Below are 21,450 nucleotides of genomic sequence, written 5' to 3' on the forward strand. Positions count from 1 at the left end.
AAATATTAAACAATGAGATTGCATGTCAAATATGAAGAACATTTCATTTGAACCTTTTTCCAATTAGAAAAGTTCAAATTTGAAAAAAAAATTCCAAAATTGAAAAATTACAAAAAGGGATAAAATTGACGATTTTAAAAGTTCGAGATATAAATAAAAAAGTCGAAAAGGTGAGGTATTTTTAGATGATAAGCCTTAATTATTTTGTATTTATTTGTTGAATTAAAATGTAAAAAGTATACATTAAATCTTGTAATATGATTTTCATATTTATACTTGATCTTCTTAAATAAATTCTATCAATAGACAGAAAAATAATCATAGTCTACTTGGAATATGGTATATAAGTAGTTTCCTAGCGCAGTCAATGCCGTATATTTAGGTTGAAATCAAAGCATTTTTCTTCCTTTTTCCTTCAACTTTTGGGTTATAAATCATAAATTTTCCTTGTTCCCCACTAAAACGAATTAAATATAAACAATACAAGTGATCGCATCAATAATAAATAGCAAATCTTACTTTATTTCATGCTCAATTTAAAGTTTAAGTAAATGATTAAAAAGAAAAAAATCTACGAATTGAAACGGAAAATATTACAAAATTCCAAAAATGTTGAACCAATCAAATCGTAAAGGTTGTATGATCTTTTATTTGCTGGTTAGAGTTTAATACATTTATTACCTTTTCTATACAATTGTTATTTAGAATTTTATATGTATGCTTATAAATCTCAAATATATAATCCCGCAGTAGGGATGGCAATGGGGCGGGTGGGGACGGGGAAGCCATCCCCATCCCTATCTACGCGTCTATGGGGATTCCCATCCCTGTCCCCATTTAATTAATAGGGATAAAATTATCTCCATCCCTATCTCCATGGATTCTCCATCTCCATGGGGATTCCCGTTCCCCGTTTAATTAAATATAATTTATAAATAATTTTATTATTTTCATAAGATATTTAAAAAGAAAAAATCATGATAAAAAATATTGTTACCTTTTATAATATTATATATTTATAACAAAATAGAAACTAATAAAAAAAATTATGTTAAATTATTTAAAATTATAAATAACATACTAGAACTTATAATATAATATAAATATACATAAATATAAATCGGATCTCCATGAGGACGGGGATGGGGATCCCCATGGGATGGGAACTATAGTCCCCGTCCCCTCCCCATCTCCGTGGTTGGGGAATGATTTTCCCCCATCTCCGTACCCATGGGGGTAATTGGTGGGGATTCCCCGCCCCGTTAGGGGCGGGTCCCCACGGGGAACGGGGAATCCCTCCCCATTGCCATCTCTATCCCGCAGTTCCATTTTAATTGACAAATATTTTTTTGAATGTTCCATTTTAATTGAAATTTCTATTTCTATTATATTTTAAATTAGATTTTCCATTTTTATCTTCTTTTATCATTTATTTTTTAATAGATATTTTTTAATGAAATGAAATTATTTAATATAATAAGATGATATAAAAGTAAAATTATAGTACATTTAATGTGCATATGTTAAACGATGTGCATGAAGATTTTAAATAATGAAAATGCGACAAATTAAGTAACCTACCATTTTGTACCACCTTCATTGTCCCTCATTACGTGGCGGCATTTAATTCGTCAAATTCTCTTCCAAAAGTGTATATTTCAAAAAACAACTTTTAATGCATTCACTAGTTTGTTGCCACGTCAGGTGTTGTTAAACATATAGCTCATTATCCTCCAGCTTAGCAAGAAGAAGAACCTTCAGCTCAACAAGAAGAAGAAAGTTAAATCAGTTACAAACAAACTCCAGCTCATTCCAGCTCAGCAACACACAATAGGTGTGTCTGTTAGTATAGCAGTTAAAGTATGTTAATTAGTTAACAGAGTTAGTTAATTAGATAAGAAACAGAAATAGCCGTTAGACAATATAGCCGTTATGTATTTACTATATAAACATCTCTTGTAATTCATTTAATGGTTAATGAGAATTTTCTCCTTTTGATTTCAATACACTCTGAGTTCAGTTTCTAATATAGATCAGAGCAATACAAACTCTAAATTTTTCTCGAGAAACAAACACTGCAATTTTCTTAGTAACCAAATAGATATTCAATTCTTTTCTTCTTTGATTCTTCTATAATCAAGTTCATATAATCTTTCTCATTTCTTTTCTTCTTCGAGTCTTCTATAATCAAGTTCATAAATTCTTTCAATTCTAAAACTAAATCAGTTCTTGTTCTTCGATTAAAGATCTAAAAATGTCACATACTAATCTGGATTTTGAAAATCTTTCAAGTCCATTCTATCTACATCCAAGCGAGAATCCATCTTTGATTCTTGTTTCTCTGGTGCTTAATAGACAAAATTATCGCTCTTGGGCTCGTTCTATGAGAATGTGCTTGTTATAAAAAAAACAAGCTTAAATTTCTTAATGGCAGTATTTCTGTTTCCTTGATTACTGATGAAATTTATCCTGCTTGAGAACGTTGTAATACCATGGTGGTTTCTTGGATCTTGAGGTCACTTTCTCCTTCAATCGCACAAAGTATTTTGTGGATTGATACTGCTATAGAAGTTTGGAAAGATTTGTTTGACATATTCTCTCAAGGTAATGCTATACGTGTTTCTGATTTACAAGAAGAGATTTATGCTTATAAGCAAAATAATTTGTCTGTAACTGACTATTTTACTCAGTTAAAAATTCTGTGGGATGAGTATGTGAATCTTAGGATATTGCCTATTTGTAGTTGTATTCCACAATGTCATTGTGATGCTACTAAGTCTGCTAAGAATCAACAAGATTCTGATTATGTCATTAAGTTCTTGAAAGGTCTAAATGAGAGCTATGCAACAATTAAGACTCAGGTTTTGATGTTAGATCCTTTATCAAAAATTAACAAAGTGTTTTCTCTGGTATTACAACATGAAAGACAATTAAGAATTGGAGTTACAGATTTGAGTAATTTGAATGCTGAACCTTCAGTATTTGCTGCACAAGGAGTTAATTCTTATCAGAATAGGTCTGGTTATAATTCATATCAAGGAAATAGGAATTTTGGAAATAATAGGTCTGGTCTAAATAATTTTAGATCTCAAGGGGGTTAAAGGGAGTTTTTTATGCCTACAAATAATAATAAGCCAGTTTGTAGCTATTGTGGTTTTAGTGGACATACTGTTGATATATGCTTCAAGAAGCATGGCTATCCACCAGGTTATAAGCCTAAGCCTAGAACACAAAGTTTTGTTAATCAAATAGGAGAGTATGGCATGGAAGAAGATCAAGACAATTATCAAGATTATGTTGATCAAGAACATAATTTTGATGATACTTGTAATCTGGAAAGGACAATGGTTAATTCTCAAAGTAATAGTGCCAATGCAATGATGATAAATTCTCAAAACAATACCAATATGAATAATAACAGTAATGTGGTTAACATGATCACACAAGAGCAGTACAACCAATTGAGAGTTTGTGGCAGCAAAAAGGAGTGAATTCTTCACCAAAAAACAATACTTTATCTGCCAATTTTGCTACAACATCAGAGAATACAGGTATAAAATCAGGTATCAATTCTGTCAAATCTTATTTTCAGAATTTTAAGGATTTTAATACTTGTTGTTCTGTTAGAAAAGATTTTGGTGAAACTTGGATTATTGATTCTGGTGCAACTGATCACATTGTTTCTTCTTTAAATGATTTTTCATCATACAGAATAGCTCATAATATCTTTATTACATTGCCTAATTCATAGAGAATAGCAGTAACTCATGTAGGAGTAGTAAAATTTAGTGATGACTTAATATTGCATGATGTGTTATATGTACCAGTTTTCTCATTTAATTTGATTTCTACAAGTAAATTAACAAAGCAATATCATTATTGCTTCATTCTTCATAAAAATCTTTGTGTCATACATGATTCGGCACAATGGAGGATGATTGGATTAGCTAGGGAAATCGAAGGGCTTTATCAGCTTGATAAAACTTTCTTTACTGAAAATGTTAATGTTTGTTCTGTTGAAACTTCTATATCTCCTGAAGTTGTTTCTTGTGATTCCAAAGTTGATAAAAATACTAGTTGGCATTATAGATTAGGACATTTAGGAAATACTAGATTGAAATGTTTACAGTCTATACATTCTAGTATTACAGTTCCTATTGATGTACATTGTAAAACTTGTCATTTAGCAAAATAAAAGAAGTTGCCATTTACTTTAAGTGAAACTGTTGTATCAAATTATTTTGATTTAGTTCATGTTGATATTTGGGGTCCATCTAGAGTTAGTTCTTTATATGGACATAAATATTTCTTGACCTTAGTTGATGATAAAAGCAGGTTTACATGGTTATTTTTGTTAAAAGCTAAATCTGGAGCAAGGATTTTAATTCAAAGTTTTTGCAATTATGTTGAAACTCAATTCAGTACTAAAGTAAAATGCATTAGGTCTGATAATGGCTTAGAGTTTCACATGCCACAGTTTTATGATTCAAAAGGAATTATGCATCAAACATCATGTGTTTATACACCAGAACATAATGCTATAGTTGAAAGGAAACACCGGCATATATTAAATGTTGTTAGGGCTTTTAAAATTCAATCTTCTATATCTTTATCTTTCTGGTCTGATTGTGTATCACATGCTGTTTATCTTATAAATTGCATACCTTCACCAGTTATTGCTGACAAAACACCATATGAAGTTTTGTATGGAAAATTACCTGTTTTTAATAATCTAAAGGTATTTGGATGTCTTGCATATGCTTCTACTTTGCCTCATGACAGACATAAGTTCTCACCAAGAGCAACTTAGTGTATTTTTATTGGTTTTCCTTTAAATATAAAGGGTTATAGATTATATGATATTAATTCTAGAAAATTAATAATTTCTAGGAATGTTAGATTCTATGAACATATTTTTCCATGTATTGATAGCAAGATAACTTCTTCATTAGATTCTAACTCAATATTGCCAATATTTTCTGACAATGTATACATTGATCCTATTATACATCATGTTACTGATCCTATTATAGATCCTGTTACTGATCCTATTATACATCCTGTTACTGAACCTATTCTTTCTGTTAATGAAGTTAATGAGGAAGCCCATGAACAGGTTGTTGTTGATATGCATGCTGTCAATAATGATTTAAATTTTAGAAAGTCATCTAGAGTAACTTCAAAACCAAGGTTTTTAAATGATTATGTTTATCAACTACCTAAGGTTAATTCTGTTGTTAATGATAAGCGTTCAAACACACCTCACATACTTTCTAAAGTTTTTTCTTATGATCATTTAGGTTCTTCTCACAAAGTTTTTGTTAATCAAGTAGATTTTAATGTAGAACCTAAGACTTACAAGGAAGCAGTTAAACATGATTGCTGGAAAATTGCTATGCAGAAAGAAATTGATGCATTACACCTGAACAATACTTGGTTTCTTACAGAATTACCATCTGGAAAGTCAACAATAGGGTGCAAATGGGTTTTTAAGACTAAGTATCATAGTAATGGAACTATAGAGAGGCAAAAAGCTAGGTTAGTAGCAAAGAGCTATACTCAGCAAAATGGTATAGATTATATTGACACATTTAGTCCTGTAGCTAAAATGACAACAATAAGAGTATTACTAGCTATTACTGCATCACAGAATTGGTATATGCATCAGTTAGATATTAATAATGCATTTTTGCATGGTGAGTTGAATGAAGAAATTTATATGGAACTTCCTCCTGGATTATCGTGTGATCAGCCAAATATGGTATATAAGCTTACTAAATCTCTTTATGGATTAAAACAGGCAAGTAGGCAGTGAAATTTAAAACTGACCACTTCATTAATTTCACAAGGTTTTGTACAATCTAATTCAGATACATCTCTTTTTACAAAGAAACAGGATAATACATTCACAATATTACTTGTATATGTAGATGATATAATTCTTGCAGGAAATAGCTTGGATCATATTACTTCTATTAAAGCATATCTTGAAGATACATTCAAAATCAAGGATCTTGGAGAGCTGAAATATTTTATGGGTTTAGAAGTGGCCAGATCAAAAGAAGAAATTAATTTATGCCAGAGGAAGTATGTCCTAGATTTGTTAACAGAAACTGGATATATTGGATCAAAACCTGCTACAACACCAATGACATCTTCAACAAGACTCACAAAGGAAGATGGTGAACCATATGCTGATGTAACCTCATACAGAAGACTAGTAGGCAAGCTCATTTACTTATGCAGTACAGGGCCTGACATTGCCTTTCCTGTTCAGCAGTTGTCACAGTTTCTTGACTGTCCAACTGTTACTCGCAACTCAGCAATTTCAAGAATACTAAGGTATCTCAAAAAGTCACCTGGACAAGGTCTTTTCTTTCCAGCATCCAATAGTTTGAAGATAAAGGCCTTTTCTGACTCAGATTGGGCAACATGTCCTGACTCTAGAAGGTCTATAACAGGTTTCTGCATATTTATAGGAGATTCATTAATATCTTGGAAAGTAAAGAAACAAGCTACAGTTTCTAAGTCCAATTCAGAGGCTGAGTACAGGGCATTAGCTAATGTCACTTGTGAACTTCAATGGATAAGTTATCTGCTTCAAGATCTACAAATCAAGTCTTCCTTCCTAGCTATGATTTACTGTGACAATAAGTCAGCATGCCACATAGCTCACAATCCGGTTTTCCATGAGAGAACCAAACACATAGACATAGATTGTCACATAGTCAGGCAAAAGCTGGAATCTGGACTTATACATTTGTTTCCTGTTCCATCTGAGAAACAGTTAGCAGACTTCTTCACTAAGCCACTACCTTCTTCAACTTTCATTCAGTTTTTGAGCAAGCTTTCCATTTACAATGTTTATGGTCTAGCTTGAGGGGGGATGTTAAACATATAGCTCATTATCCTCCAGTTCAGCAAGAAGAAGAACCTCCAGCTCAGCAAGAAGAAGAAAGCTGAATCAGTTACAAACAAACTCCAGCTCATTCCAGCTCAGCAACACACAATAGGTGTGTCTGTTAGTATAGCAGTTAAAGTCTGTTAATTAGTTAACAGAGTTAGTTAATTAGATAAGAAACAGAAATATCCGTTAGACAATATAGCCGTTATGTATTTACTATATAAACATCTCTTATAATTCATTTAATGGTTAATGAGAATTTTCTCTTTTTGATTTCAATACACTCTGAGTTCAGTTTCTAATAGGTGTGTTAAAAAAGGTGGGTTGAAAAGGAGGGTTATATAGCATTATTCCTATTATTTATCGGTTATTGATGACCATATTGACTCGGTTATCAATTTTTTTTTACTCGGTTATCAGTTTGATTTATAAAAAATGATTCAAACTAGTAAGAGCCTTTAATTAATGGAAATGTCTATACACACTCTATAAAAAAATAAATTTGAATCAATTAATTATGGAATAGAGATCTAGTTGAATGATTCAATAAGATTGAAGACGATGAAAGATGATGCATGTTGTTATAATAGTCGGCAATGACAATAACATATCATCTAATTATAGCTTTTATTTTATGTATTTGCCATTCTTGGAATTTTGCATCTATCTCATTCATGTCCCCTTTTCTCCGAATTGACCACCACCTTAATTTCTCTCACAATAAAAATGCTCATTTCAATAACCTCAATATTAAGAGTATAGGACTTTAGAAAAGTCAATATTTTTGTGTTCATAATTATCGATTTTTATTTTATTTTAAGCACAAATATTTTTCAATAGTTTTCTAGTATAATTTTTTTTATATAAACTATGAGAGATATTAAAAAAACGTTAATATTGGAAATAATATTAACAAAAAAAATTAAATTCCTTTTTTTTGTATTAGTTTTTTTTATCATTCAAATTTCTCTATTATTTTTTAGTTCTGAAATAAACATTTACCTGTTGAATAATGAATTTTCAAAATTTTCTAAGTTTTACTAGTAAATAATGGAGTCGAGAAATTAGAAAACAAATCTAAACATTTAAACTAAGTCGACACTTGTGATTATACATAAAAGCTAATAATTTATATTATAATTTATAGTATTACTTTTTAAAAGGATGTAGTAGAATATGCAAGGTAATCTTTGACTTCATTCTATTGTTGAACTCCTCTTCTCCCCCTTTTAGCATCATTCGTCTGCTAAATTTGGAGAAAGAAAAAAGAAAATAGCTATTTTAAAAAAGAAATTACTAAAACAGAAATATATTGTCGGCAATGCCATGGTTATATTTGTTTGATTATTGGCTAAACCCATGTAGAAGCCCTTGTATTATATCATTTTTGTTCAAAAAGCCCTTGTACTATTTTTTTGTTCTTCAGGTTCCTGTACTTGACAAAATTCCGATTTTCAGGTCCTTTTGAGGGACTGGAGGAACAAAAAAATTGTAAGTAGAGGGACTGAAAAAAACTAAAAAAGGACTTGAAAATTAAAAATTATGTAAGTAGAGGGACTTGAAGAACAAAAAAATAGTACAGGGGCTTTTTGAACAAAAATGATACAGTACAAGGGCCTCTAGATGGGTTTAGCCTTGATTATTTGGAATTTGTATGAATGGAAAGACATTCAAAAGAGACAATAATGTTTGCTTATTGCTAATTTTATGTTTTAATCAAATGAGACAATAAAGTTAATCTAAATTATGATTCCAACCACTAATTTCTTTTAATGATCATGCTTCTAATTAATTCAAACACGACAAAGAATCATATGCTCATTTGCCTATCAAAATGAGTTCCATTGTTAATCTATTTATGAATTTAACCTTTTCTTCTTTTGGAGTATTTCATAATTTATTAACAATTTATGAATTTAACCTTTTCTTCTTTTGGAGTATTTCAAAATTTTATTCTTTTCAAGGATTAATTCTATATAAAATCACCACCTTTATATGTCTTTTTCATTTTAATCACATTTTTTAAAAAGTGCCAAATAAAATCACTATTTTTCATTTTTTTGCAAATCTATCACGAATGTGAAAATTCGGTGTATCTTTATTTACTCGACAACCGGAATCAACAAGAAAAGAGTAAGAGGAAGTATTTTGTGTGTTAATAGGGCATTAGTCAGATTAAAATATTTATTTGGGAGGAAAAAGACATCAAATTTTACTCATCGATGATAGATTTGCAAAAAAATAAAAGGTGGTGATTTTATTTAACACATTTTAAAGGACGTGATTAAAATGAAAAAACGTGTAAAGGTGGTAATTTTATATGGAATTAACCCCTTGAAAAATAAAGACTAATAGGCAGAAAAACTACTAATTTTTATTTTTTTTAATAACACCATGATCTTATAAAACGTTCAATTTACCTTATTTTGTATTTTTGACTATTAATAGCACCCTAAATTGAAAAAAAAAATTTATTAATATAAGGATGAAAATATTCAATAAAACTAAATGTAAGGGTCATATCATACTTTTCTCTATTTGAACAGATTCATACATGTCATTTAACTTAAAATATAATTACAATAAGTCTTAAATAAAATAGTTCAATTTGATAATTTAGAGTGTTATTGGAAATCAAAAATACAAAATACGGTAAAATTGATTGTTATAAAGTCGGGGTGCTATTGACAGTCAAAAATATAAAATAAGGTTAAATTGACCGTTTTACAAGTTCAGGGTGTTATTGAAAAAAATAGTTTTTTAATTGAGGTGGTGGGTGACGTTTAGGGGTGAAGTGATTTGATTAGATTTAATTGGGTTGGGTTTGATTCTTTTAATTTTTAATTTTTTTTTAGATCTTTTGGTTTTTTTTGTGAGGTGTCAGCTGACGCCTGACATGAGGACAAATTTTTATTGGGTCTGACATGAAAAGTCGCCGCCATATCACCTTTTTCTTTACAATCGCCGATTTTAGGTTTAGAGGTTTGGCGAGCACCGCCATAAAATTAAAAAAAGTGGGTGATCGTTTTTAAATATTAAAAGATTTAATGATTCACAGACCTAAAAATTAAACTCATAAGTGATTATTAGCTAAAATGTTAATCATTCAAGCTATTCTTCACATCACTTCTACCAAACTATCAAATTATTCACTTTATATATACTACCTTCTCTCACATTAACTACAATATTATTTAAAAAAAGTTAATGTTATAAAAAATTCATGAATTTTACACGTTTTTTCATTTCAATCACGCAGTTTAAATTTTCTCATTTTCATGCACGAAATATCAGTTATTCTCAAATGGCTTAATGGCAAAAAAAAAACTAAACCTTTACGACTTGTTGCAATTATATCCAAACCTTTTAATTTTTGCAATAATATCCAAATTGCATTATTTTGTTTCAATAATATCCAAATTGCACTTTTTATGTGATTTTTTTTTAGTTTTTTGCCATTTTTTGGGACTTTTACTATATAATTACACATCAAAACATAATAATAGCCTAATATCTTAATTGAAAACAACAAATTTAGCCATCAATTTGACTATTATTGCTACAAAAAATACAATTTGGATATTATTGCAATAAAAAAAATGCAATTTGGATATTATTGCAAAAATTAAAAGGTTTGGATATAATTGCAACAAGTTGTAAAGGTTTGTATTTTTTTATACCATTAGGCCTTCTCAAATTCATGCACGGTGTTAAGGTGTCACGACTTCATTGGTGTAACTTTACACCAATGAATGAGTGTCATCTCAGCACCGTGCATGAATTTGAAAAAAAAAATGGCAGTTTATGTATGAAAATAAAAAGATTTAAACTGTATATGATTAATATAAAAGAACGTATAAAATTCGTGATTTTTTTTACATTAACCCTTTTAAAAAATGAATCTAATACCACTAGATCAATTTTATTATTTCTATAACATAATACCCCTTCAATTCTTCTTATTTTAAAGAGCGCTAAGTATTCGTATGGATCACCAACCACCGATAGTTTTCCCAGAGAATGCTGAGGTCAATCTCAGAGATTATAATAATAAGTTTATAATAGATAAATTATGAATAGAGGATCAATTTACTCTCTAAATTTAGCACAAAATATTAAATACACCTAAATTCACAAAACCGGATCAAATCACCTTATAACTATACAAAACCGGATCAGTTTTTCTCTTTTATCAAAAAAAGAGAATTTTTTTTAAAATATTAATCCTAATTAATTTTAGCTAATCTTAATTAAAACACTAATTAATCCTATTTAATATAAAATTTAATTAATATAAATTTAGAGGCTTTTTCAACTTTTTTTTAATTAAGGCTAATAATTCTTATATCAACCATAATTCAAATTAACTCTAATTAAACCCTTAAAATACTAATAAACCATAAACTAATACAAATTCTAAAATTAATTATCCACCTCTGCCCAACTTATCACTGTCGGTAAAAAATTCCAGCCACCCCTTTTGCCGAAGCAGACCCATCTTAGGAAAAAGGGTGGCTGAGAAGGCAGACCCAGATGGGTCTTCTCCTTCATCGGAGACAGCAGACCATCTGGGTCTGCCTTCATCGGAGACGGCAGATCCAGATGGGTATATCTTCTCCTTCATCGAACCCATCCGGGTCTGTCTTTTTCTTCATCGGAGACGGCATACCCATCTACCTCTGTCTTCTTTTTCATTGTAGATGGCAGACCCATCTGTATCTGCCTTCTCGATGAAGGAGAAGACAGACCCAGATAGGTCTGCTCCTTCATGAAGCAGACTCAGATGGGTCTGTTGAGGTGGTCAAAAAAAAATCATGCCGACAGTCGGTAGGCTGACGGTTAGTATGAAGGGGTTTGCTGGAATTTTAATGGGGCAAAGTTAAAAATAATTATTGTTTTTTTAATTAAAAAATCATAAGGTTTTTTAAATTTTAAAATTCTAAAGAAATAATATATTTTTAAAAATAATTAAATGTTAGTTTTATAAATAAAATAAATATTAAAGACTATTTTAAGTTTTTAACCATTTAAAACCACCTAAAACCATATAAAACCGGAGAGTGTGTTTACTCTTCAGGGTGATAGTGGGGAAAAAGATATTTGATAAATTTTTGCATAGTTGTAGGGTGATTTGATCCACTTTTGCAAATTTAGATTTATTTGATATTTCATTGGGGGGGGAGTGGTTTGATCCTTTACTCGATTAATTATTGTTAGAAATTACATGTAATCTAACCAAAATACATTGTAATAAAGAGTTGCAAATGTTCTCAAGTTAGATCCGGTTGATCCTTTACTCGATTAATTATTGTTAGAAATTACATTTAATCTAACCAAAAATACATTGTAATAAAGAGTTGCAAATGTTGTCAAGATAGATCCGGGCATTGAATTACTTAAAGCATGCAGAGAATAAAGGATTTAAGAATCAACCGGAATTCAACTGAAATTGAATCGATTAAAAATAGTTAATAATTTTTAATAACTATATATGCGATTTTATGAGAAATAAATACTTTATATGATCAAATATAGAATTGTATACTACATATTAAAAAAATATTTTATTAAAATAGTTTAGTTTAAAGCTTCAAACAATTTCTATACAAAATCATTTCGTTAAGAATGAGTAAATATCTGGATTTATAGAGAAAAAGTTAGATTAAATCAAATAATGGAAGAAATCCATCACACCAGTAATTCGGACCGGATTATCCGGATCAAATGAATAATCGGATGGGTATTTTTTTTTGCCAAAGATAAATTATGATTTTTAAAGTCTCAATTTGTCAGTTGTTGGTTACGGGTGCAGGATTCGAACCCATGACCTGTTGATGCATTTGGAGACGCCTCGACCATCCAAATTAGGCCTACACTGGCTATTTTAGGATGGGTTAAACGGGTTTAAACGTATTTGTCAAAAGGAGGATTTTAAGGGAAATTTAGCTCAGCTAAGACCTTGTTTTCTGATTTTCCAGTTGAACCGGCCGAACCAGGTCGGATTTAACAACAATGGTTTCAAATTCAAACATTCTGCACAAAATAAAAAGAAAATTACAATCTGATTTAATTTAATTTATATTTGGCATGTGATGCTAATATATCCTTGTAGATTGGTGTTGGCTTAGTTAAGCCATTAAGTTGCAGGTGCCACATGGTAGACCCATTTCCTTCTGTTATTCACTTTGTTTGATCTTTATAATCACAGCTAATATTTTTTTTTTCTTCAAAAAAATCATAGCTAAAAGAATGAACAATTATTGTTAGTCCACTCAATTTTGATTTTATAATTTCATGAATTTTAATTCTCATCTCTATATTTTTATAAAATTGCAAGAAAAAGGAAATAAGATGGAATTTTAGTATTTCGAGCATATTTTGAATTATTGTTGAATTGGAGCTGTCACAGTCAAACTGTATTCAATTATGCCCTGCATAAGAAATTGATTTCATGTGAAATGTTTATTACATATCATTATTTTGAGGTTTTCTAGCTACCAATTAGTACTTGATTTATTACATTAAATCCAAATTGAAGATAAAATTTCTGAAATATGAAGCATTTATTCGTTTATAAGTTTAGCTGGCAATTTTTGTTGTTTTGCTGCAAATTATGGGATTGATGATGGGAACCAAGAAACAACGGAAAGAAAACGGACAATGACCGGAGTTAAATGATGAGTGTACCTTTAGTTTGAATCGAATCAACCGAACTGAATTAAAATCGAACAAAGAATCAAGCTCGTCTCTCAACTTGTAACTTAGCGTCAAATAACTCACTTTTTATCACTTGATCGATTAAGGATAATATTCTTAATTTTTAGATCAATTAAGGACAAATTTATACGATATAAACAAATTTTGAGACTAGAATGATCTAGTTTTATCGACCTAAAAATAGAGCGTTTTCTCTCAATTTATCAAATGATTGAGAGTAAGTTATATAATTCTAAGTCATAATTTCAGGTACCGGAACGACCCTTTACCCAAAGAGTACATCATACAAAAAATATTGCTCACTTGATCTCTTGATCAATTGCCAATTCTTGTGAATTGATTACAGAAAAAAGAAAAGTCAATTAAGGAAGAACATCCAACTTATGAAGTAGAATTTATGTTGACAAAATGTTTTTTTTATTTTTATTTTGGTTATGAAAATGAGGTAAATGAAGAGATATGGTAATGGTTAGGCATGTTGAATGGACCACAATTACAGGAACCTCAACTCCATTCAATATGCCCACATTATTCCCATTTCATGGATTTGGATTGTTGCCTATGCCATACTCAATCTCTTCAATTTTCCATTTCAATCTGAATCCTGTGTTTTTCATCAATAACCACCGCATTGCTTACGTGAACCCATCAATTTTACAATTGGGATTGAGTGTCTATAGACCAAACCGAATAGATAAATTTGATTTGGTTAAAGTAAAAAAATTGGTAAAAATGCATATTTGAATTCCTATATTATCACACATTTTTAAATTGGCTCCCTTTATTTTTATTTGTCAAGATTGAGTCCCTATACTTTTAGTTTTATAAATATTAAATTCATTTGTTGGGTGTGCTCTACGCACCATTAGTGCGATTTGGATAATAAACTTATTCATTCTTTAATTAATTTTATTGAACTTAATCCTACACTTTCATATTTTTGCTGAAATAAGTTCGTCAGTGGTATATTTTCGGTCTAACTTGACATTATTAACACTTTTTGACTGAACGACCTAATATTTTAAAAAACTAAAAATACAAGGACTTATAATATGTAAATTATAGTGGATCCAATAAAAAATATAATTATATAGGAACCTAAATATGCATTTTGCCAAAAAAAATATTTAATTGCCGACTCTCTTACCTACCCAAAAGGCGAAAAGTGTGATAATGTAACTGGATCCCGTTCAAATTGAATGGACACTCCAACTTACTAGTGCTATCATCGTACGATTTGGCCATTCTCTCAACTACCCAAAAAAGGAAAAGTGTAAGAATTGAAGTAAAATGCATGCAGACTCTGTATTTATGCGCAAACAAATCTATTACAAGAAGAAAAAGAAGGCAAAAAAACAAAAATTTATAGCAAGGCTTATGGCATGTTTATTCACATCGGCCGACGCATAAACCGGAGCATAGAAATTTCAGAGACAAGAATTTACACGGCAAATTGCACAGATAAAATACCGGGAACAGTTGTAGAATTTACATTTCCCTCAACTTCATCATGAATCATGCTGTATGTGTGAGATTAACAGCTCTATTCAGTCTCTCAAGAATTCCATTAGCTTTTCTTTTGGCTCTTGCAGTGCCGTCTCGCACCAGTTTTGTGATTGTTCCATACGTATTCTCCTCTTCCCTTATCGTCTTCCACTTGCTTCGATCGTTGAAACATATCGTGTGAAGGATGGCTATGCAGTTTTCTTTGTTGCGGTCGCAGTTGCTATCCCTGATAATTCGGAGCAAGCAGGGAACAGCTCCGAGCTCGCCCATTTCTTCGATAGCTTTCTGATGAGTGGAAAGAATTGCAAGTATAGCTAATAACTCATCGACAAGCCTACCGTCCATGATCTTCTTTAGAATCACCCTCACTGCCCCGTCCCTCACAGCTCTTGCCTTGTTTTCATGGTCGAAACATAGGGTAAAAATTGCAGATGCGACGTCTTTCATGGCTAACGGATGTCCTTCATCTAGAAGGTCTATAAGTGGTTTTAAGGCACCTGATTTCCCGATAAGTGGCTTGTTGGAATCAAGGGCAGATAATGTGAAAAGGGCTGCAGCTGCGTTCGATCTTGTTTCAATAGTTCCAGACCTTAATGCTTCCATGAGCAGAGGAATTACAGTAGGGGTTTCTGCGACTAGCTTCTTGTTGTTGTCATGGATAGAAAGATTTAAAAGGGTGGTGATAACATCTTCTTGAAGATCAGGGTGTACCCCGTTTCCAGACTTGCTAGACGATAGAGGATTGAGCAGTAGTGAAATAGCATCGACAGACTCGCCAAATAGTGCACGAAATGATGGCATCCTCTTTGTCAACCTCCGAAGCTCCTTTGCAGCTTCTCTTTGCTGAGGAAGTTCCAAGGACATTTTCTCAAGCAAGGATAAAAATTGATCAAGATCAGCTTCCGATATTCCTTCTTCATTGGCGTAGCGAACAGGATCCGGCAACTCTAACCCCCGATTCTTACACCACTGTGATATCATTTCCCTGATCAAATGATTTGGAGTCAGGAGTGTATGTGACAGGACTTGCTGAGTGAGAGGGCATGTTAGATTGCCTGCTTTTAACCATTTCTGAATAAAAGGTCTATCATAAGTCTGCACAAAGAGACAGAAAATACACAAATCAGGACAAACATTATAATAACCATAGCACACCAGAAAAATTCTTTCCCTGAATGGTTTAGAGACAATAGAAACATATATAAACTTTCACATTGATCTAATATACCAAGATCTATAAAAGCTTTAAAACTGAAAAACATAACAAACACAGAAAGACATAATAAACACATCAACAATCTGAATAACACCAAATTTCAATCGGTCGTGAGAACTGCCAACTTCTCGTAGTTTCGGAAACTATGTAGCACACAAACAGAAACGCTGAAATGGGAAATGCAGACGTTTCCGAGCAACATTGTCCAAATATAGTACAAACATCAAAACATTTGCATTTTACCAACCACTACCATTCAAATTAATGGCAATAAAAAGGCTGAACACAATCAAATACCCTAAACTACCCAACATTACATCTCACAGGCGTAAGGAGAATCTCTTAACTCACTGTTTGGTTCCATAGAAAAACAGAGGGATAAGAACAGAATGAACAAGAAATTGAAGTTTTCAAGAGACCCAGTTGACTAAAATAACTCAAATCAATCTGACAGAAGCACAAAGAGAAGAAAATCAAGATTAAAGGGTTCGCAATTTAAAGAAATCTCCATACAAAACAAAGTCAAATTATCAATACAAAACAAACCGCATTTCCATGTAAAAATAATGAATCTTCATTCATAATTCACCTCAAAACTCTACAAGATTAAGAACTCCAGCAACTTAATTGAACAAACCATATCACCAAACACTCCAAAGATGAAAAATTTGAGTCATAACTCCTCAATTTTACTTCAAAATTCTACAAACATAAAAATTAAAACCACCCTATAATCTAAAACTTCAAGAAGCAACAAAATTTCAAACAAAAGAATCATAATTCAAAATTAAGACCACCCAATTACATTTTCTCAAGCCAAACCAAGAAATCCAAGAAACAAAATTCTCTTCAAAAACCAAGAATCAAGAACAACCAACCTGACCAGTAGCCAAAATAACAGGATCTTTCATCAATTCCTTAGACAAGGGACACTTAAACTCATCAGGACAAGACACCACAGTTTTGTCTCTAAACTTAAGAGACAAAGATCTCTTCTTTATCTTCATCTCTCTCAAAGCAGACAGCGTTTCTCTAGCCTCATCAATTCTTTCTAAACTGTAATCTTCTTCATCAACTATAAATTTAACTAACTTTTCCAATTCCTTCTTCAATTCTGTTGCTTTCGCCATGACCGTTGGATCAGAATTGCACACGCTGGTTTTGGCCATGGAAGTGAAACAAGATGGAGAAGAAGTGAAGGAAACGACAAGTGGGTAGTGCGTTTTATGTGTGATTTTTAGAGTAAGGGACTGAAATGGTGAAACAGAGAATGAGAATTAGAGAGAGAATGCTCTGTTTCATTCTTTTTATTTTATTATTTTGGGTTTTTGACAAAAAATATCTTATTTTAGGTTTGTAGTTTTATGAACTGGGTGAGGAGTAGGGAGTAGGCTTACTAGTAGTATTAATAAAATAATATGAAAGGTTAAATGTATGTGTATATTTCTTTTAAAAGTAAAATAAAAAAAAAACTTCCTATATAAGACACTTCTCATTCATCACTCACAATACTTGGATAAGGAAAAACAATATTAGTAAATTATGCTGATTTTTTTTATTTATGATTTATGGTTAAAAGTTTGTTTTAAATATTTTAATTACTCAAAAATAATATTTTATTTTTAAATTAATTAAAGATAAAATTATATTCTCTCTGTTTCTATGTGATTGCACTTGAACAGTGGCTAAGGTTTTATGTGCGTGAGGCCGGACTTCGACCCCGACTCTCCGCAGCTCGCTATTTGGCTGATTTAAAAATTGAATTAAAAATGTGTATTAATTAATTCCTGCTAACCTCCGGTAATAATTAATCAAATGCAATTTTATCTTTGATAAAAAAAATATAATTATTTTTTAGAAAAATATTAATTCATTATTTTAATAAATTGTAGTTTTTACAATTAATTTTTTTATTATGCTTGTTCAAAGTTCATTATTTATTGGCACTTTCTCAATAAAGTGCGGTACTCATAATATTTAATATAAATTTAATAATTTTTTTTTATAAAATTATACTATTTAAATTATATACAAATAGTAAAATAGACAATTAATTTAGAATGGAGGGAGTACAATATGAATAAGTATAAATCAGAATTATCTAAATCTTATTTTTAATCAAATTATAAGTAAGAAATATTTTTTCAATATTATGTTCTATTGATCAAGATAGTTAAAAATAAATTATTTAATTTCAAAATATAAATTTAAAAAACGAGTTGATCTTTTGTTCATAAAAATGTGTCATTGTAACAATTGACTTCAATATTTTTTTTTTTTTTTGATAATTGGAGGAGGGGGGAGCGCTTGTGGAAGCAATTGAACCCACGACCTTAACAGTTTGCTGTCCAGCGCTTATACCATTTGAGCTACAGCTCGTTGGTTCAATATTGTTTTTTCAATTTGGAAGTATAACTAAAAATAGTGAGGAGATGCAATAGAAAAAAATGAGGATCAAAATAGAAGCTTATAAACAGAAGTTGTGAGAGACATTCATGAGGATAAAGGGAAAAACAACTTTGGACATGTAATTTTGGACAAAATATGTGAGGCTCTTTCTTAATTTTAGTAAATGAATTAATAATAATAAACTGAAATTATAATAAAACTATCTTTAGATATTAGAGTCTATTAAATTCTATTAATTTATTTATGGAGTATTTTTAGAATGTCTTGAGAAACTTATTTTGTCAGAAATAATAAAAATCATTATAAAATTTAAATCATTTTATTTTTAATTTTATTTGATTATTAAGTTGGAAAGATCAAGAAACACAAATTAGACAATTGACCTTTTAAAATGAATAGATTGAATTACGAATTAATTAATTTTTTGATATAAATTAACTTTATAATTTTTAAAAATATATTTACAAATAAATATAAATATATTTAGTTCACTTTAATATTATTTTTAAGCTATTTATGTCTAATGAATAAGTAAATAAATTTATTTTAAAATTAAATTAAATTAAATCAAATTGAATGAAATAATGAATTAGATTTTATAATAAAAATTATTTCCATTTTCGGAAATTTTAAATTTTGTGTACAATTATAATATCATTGATGGCTTGGCAAAATAATAATGTTTAGTATTAGGAAAAATAATTTGACGGTTTTGGCAAAATACTGTATACTATGCATATCATTTTAACTATACAATTCTAGTAATATTATTAGAGTTTGAGCTAGATGGCGAGGAGGCATTATATCATTAAATTATGGTCGTAAATAAGAAAAATTATTGCACACAACTGTTGCGCCATGTCATTCGTGCAACAAACCAATTGTGCGTTAGCCATGTGGAAAATTGAATGATAAAAAAAATAAGTAATAATTAAAAGATTCCCTATCGCAAATGCTCATTGGCTTGATGTAAAAATGACGTGGCGCAACGGTTGCATGGGATAAACACTCCGTAAATAATTTGAAGCCATAAACAAAAAATACGAAATGATGAAATGAAATAAGAGTGTTTATCCCATGCAACCGTTGCGCCACGTCATTTTTACATCAAGCCAATGAGCATTTGCGATAGGAAATTTTTTAATTATTACTTATTTTTTTTATCATTCAATTTTCCACATGGCTAACGCACAATTGGTTTGTTGCACGAATGACGTGGCGCAACGGTTGTGTGCAATAATTTTTCATGAAATAATTAAAAAAAGAAAAGTAAAATGGACCCACAGCAGGCCGACATGTAGGCAATCACGGAATCCATGGCATGAGCAGCTGGCATGACGCGTGGGCTCAACTCTCTGAATGGAGGCAGTTTTAGAAGTAAGCATCAATTTAACTTGGACTGTTACAGAGTTTTGTTTGTATGCGACAGATTCTAGACCTATTTCTTTGCCTTACACGTGGAACTATTTTGAGTGACATGTGTCACCTTCCACTTGTATACAAGAAGCTAACGTGCCATTTCAATTCCACTATGGGATAGGCTAGGAGATAGTGGTGTTTATTAATTTTTGACATTTTCTAATTAAGTAGGGTATTTTTTTGTAAGAAAATAACTATATTAAAATAAATATTAAATAGTTATAAATTAATAATTTTAAAATTCTAAAAAATAAAATTAATTGAATAATTAATATAATTATAATTAAAAGAAAATTCGAAAATAAAATTTTAACGGATGGAAGCTAAATTCCAACATAGGTATAGGGGAATAGAGTCATACAAGATTCATTCTTCCGAGTAAATCCTAAGACTCGCCCAAGATAAAAAAAAAAGTCTAGAATAATAATACCCGAATTTATGGGACCTCGCCATGCCTGAATCCTCAAAAAGACCGAATTCGCCTGAATCCTCAAAAAGACCGAATTCCAAAGATGTAATACCCCAAAAGATTTCAATTATCTAATTGAACCACGTGTCCCGTTTTGAGTCGTCGGAGTGGAGATATCGGAAAGCTTTCCGAGAAAATTAGGATAAGTAAATTTAGTACGTCGGTTTCGGAAAGATTATTGCGGGAAATTTAATATTATACTTTAGTTCCGAAGATGGAATAGGAATTAAGAGGAAAAATGTCAAGAAAATTCCCAAAATAAAGTTCAGAGACTAAAGTGGTAATTTAGCCACTACGTCTCAAAAATGGAAATTTTAGGTTTTGACGGGAAAGTATAAATTCTCGGGTCGTATTATTTATTGGATATAAATAATACGTATAAGTTATAATTAAAGTATTAATTGATTGAGTTATGAATTAAATTGAACGAAAAAAAAGTTTAAAGGATAAGTTGTAACAAATAAACAAAATAAGGGTTAAAGAAGCACTTTAACCTTAATATATAAGGTTTTATTTATGAATGATGAAATCAGAAGGAAGGTTTTGTTTATGAATGATGAAACTAGAGCCCCAGAAGCTTCATTTTATATTGATCATCGTCGTTTCGCCGCCGTTTCTCCGTTCGACGTCCGATTCAAGCGATTCTTGTGGCGATCTCTTCAGAATTGGAAACTCTATCAATCTTGTACATCAAATCAAGGTAAGAGGTTGGTTTTTGGCATGAAAACGATGAGTTTGTTGGCTGTTTTAAGGGAATTAGAGTATTAATATTGAATTTGATGTTTCAAGGTTGTTTTAACGTTTTAATAA

General features: G+C 30.6%; 1 protein-coding gene across 1 annotated transcript; it reads right to left on the reverse strand.

Annotated features, from left to right (window-relative positions):
* Window positions 1–14,901: 14,901 nt before the first annotated feature.
* On the reverse strand, window positions 14,902–17,687 carry LOC126656253 (U-box domain-containing protein 9). The gene is made up of 2 exons (XM_050350767.2): window positions 17,222–17,687; window positions 14,902–16,222 (listed from the first exon to the last, which is right to left on the reverse strand). The coding sequence occupies exons 1-2, from the start codon at window positions 17,510–17,512 to the stop codon at window positions 15,137–15,139; spliced, it is 1,377 nt and encodes a 458-aa protein (XP_050206724.1). The 5' UTR covers window positions 17,513–17,687; the 3' UTR covers window positions 14,902–15,136.
* Window positions 17,688–21,450: the final 3,763 nt, after the last annotated feature.

This window comes from Mercurialis annua, linkage group LG7, assembly GCF_937616625.2.
Source record: "Mercurialis annua linkage group LG7, ddMerAnnu1.2, whole genome shotgun sequence".
Taxonomy (NCBI): Eukaryota; Viridiplantae; Streptophyta; class Magnoliopsida; order Malpighiales; family Euphorbiaceae; genus Mercurialis; species Mercurialis annua.

Excerpts from the sequence above, each read along its gene's own strand:
- LOC126656253 (XM_050350767.2), bottom strand. The coding sequence starts at position 17,512 with ATGGCCAAAACCAGCGTGTGCAATTCTGATCCAACGGTCATGGCGAAA. Across the intron at positions 16,223-17,221 it reads TTATTTTGGCTACTGGTCAG|ACTTATGATAGACCTTTTAT; the intron begins GTTGGTTGTTCT and ends CTCTTTGTGCAG.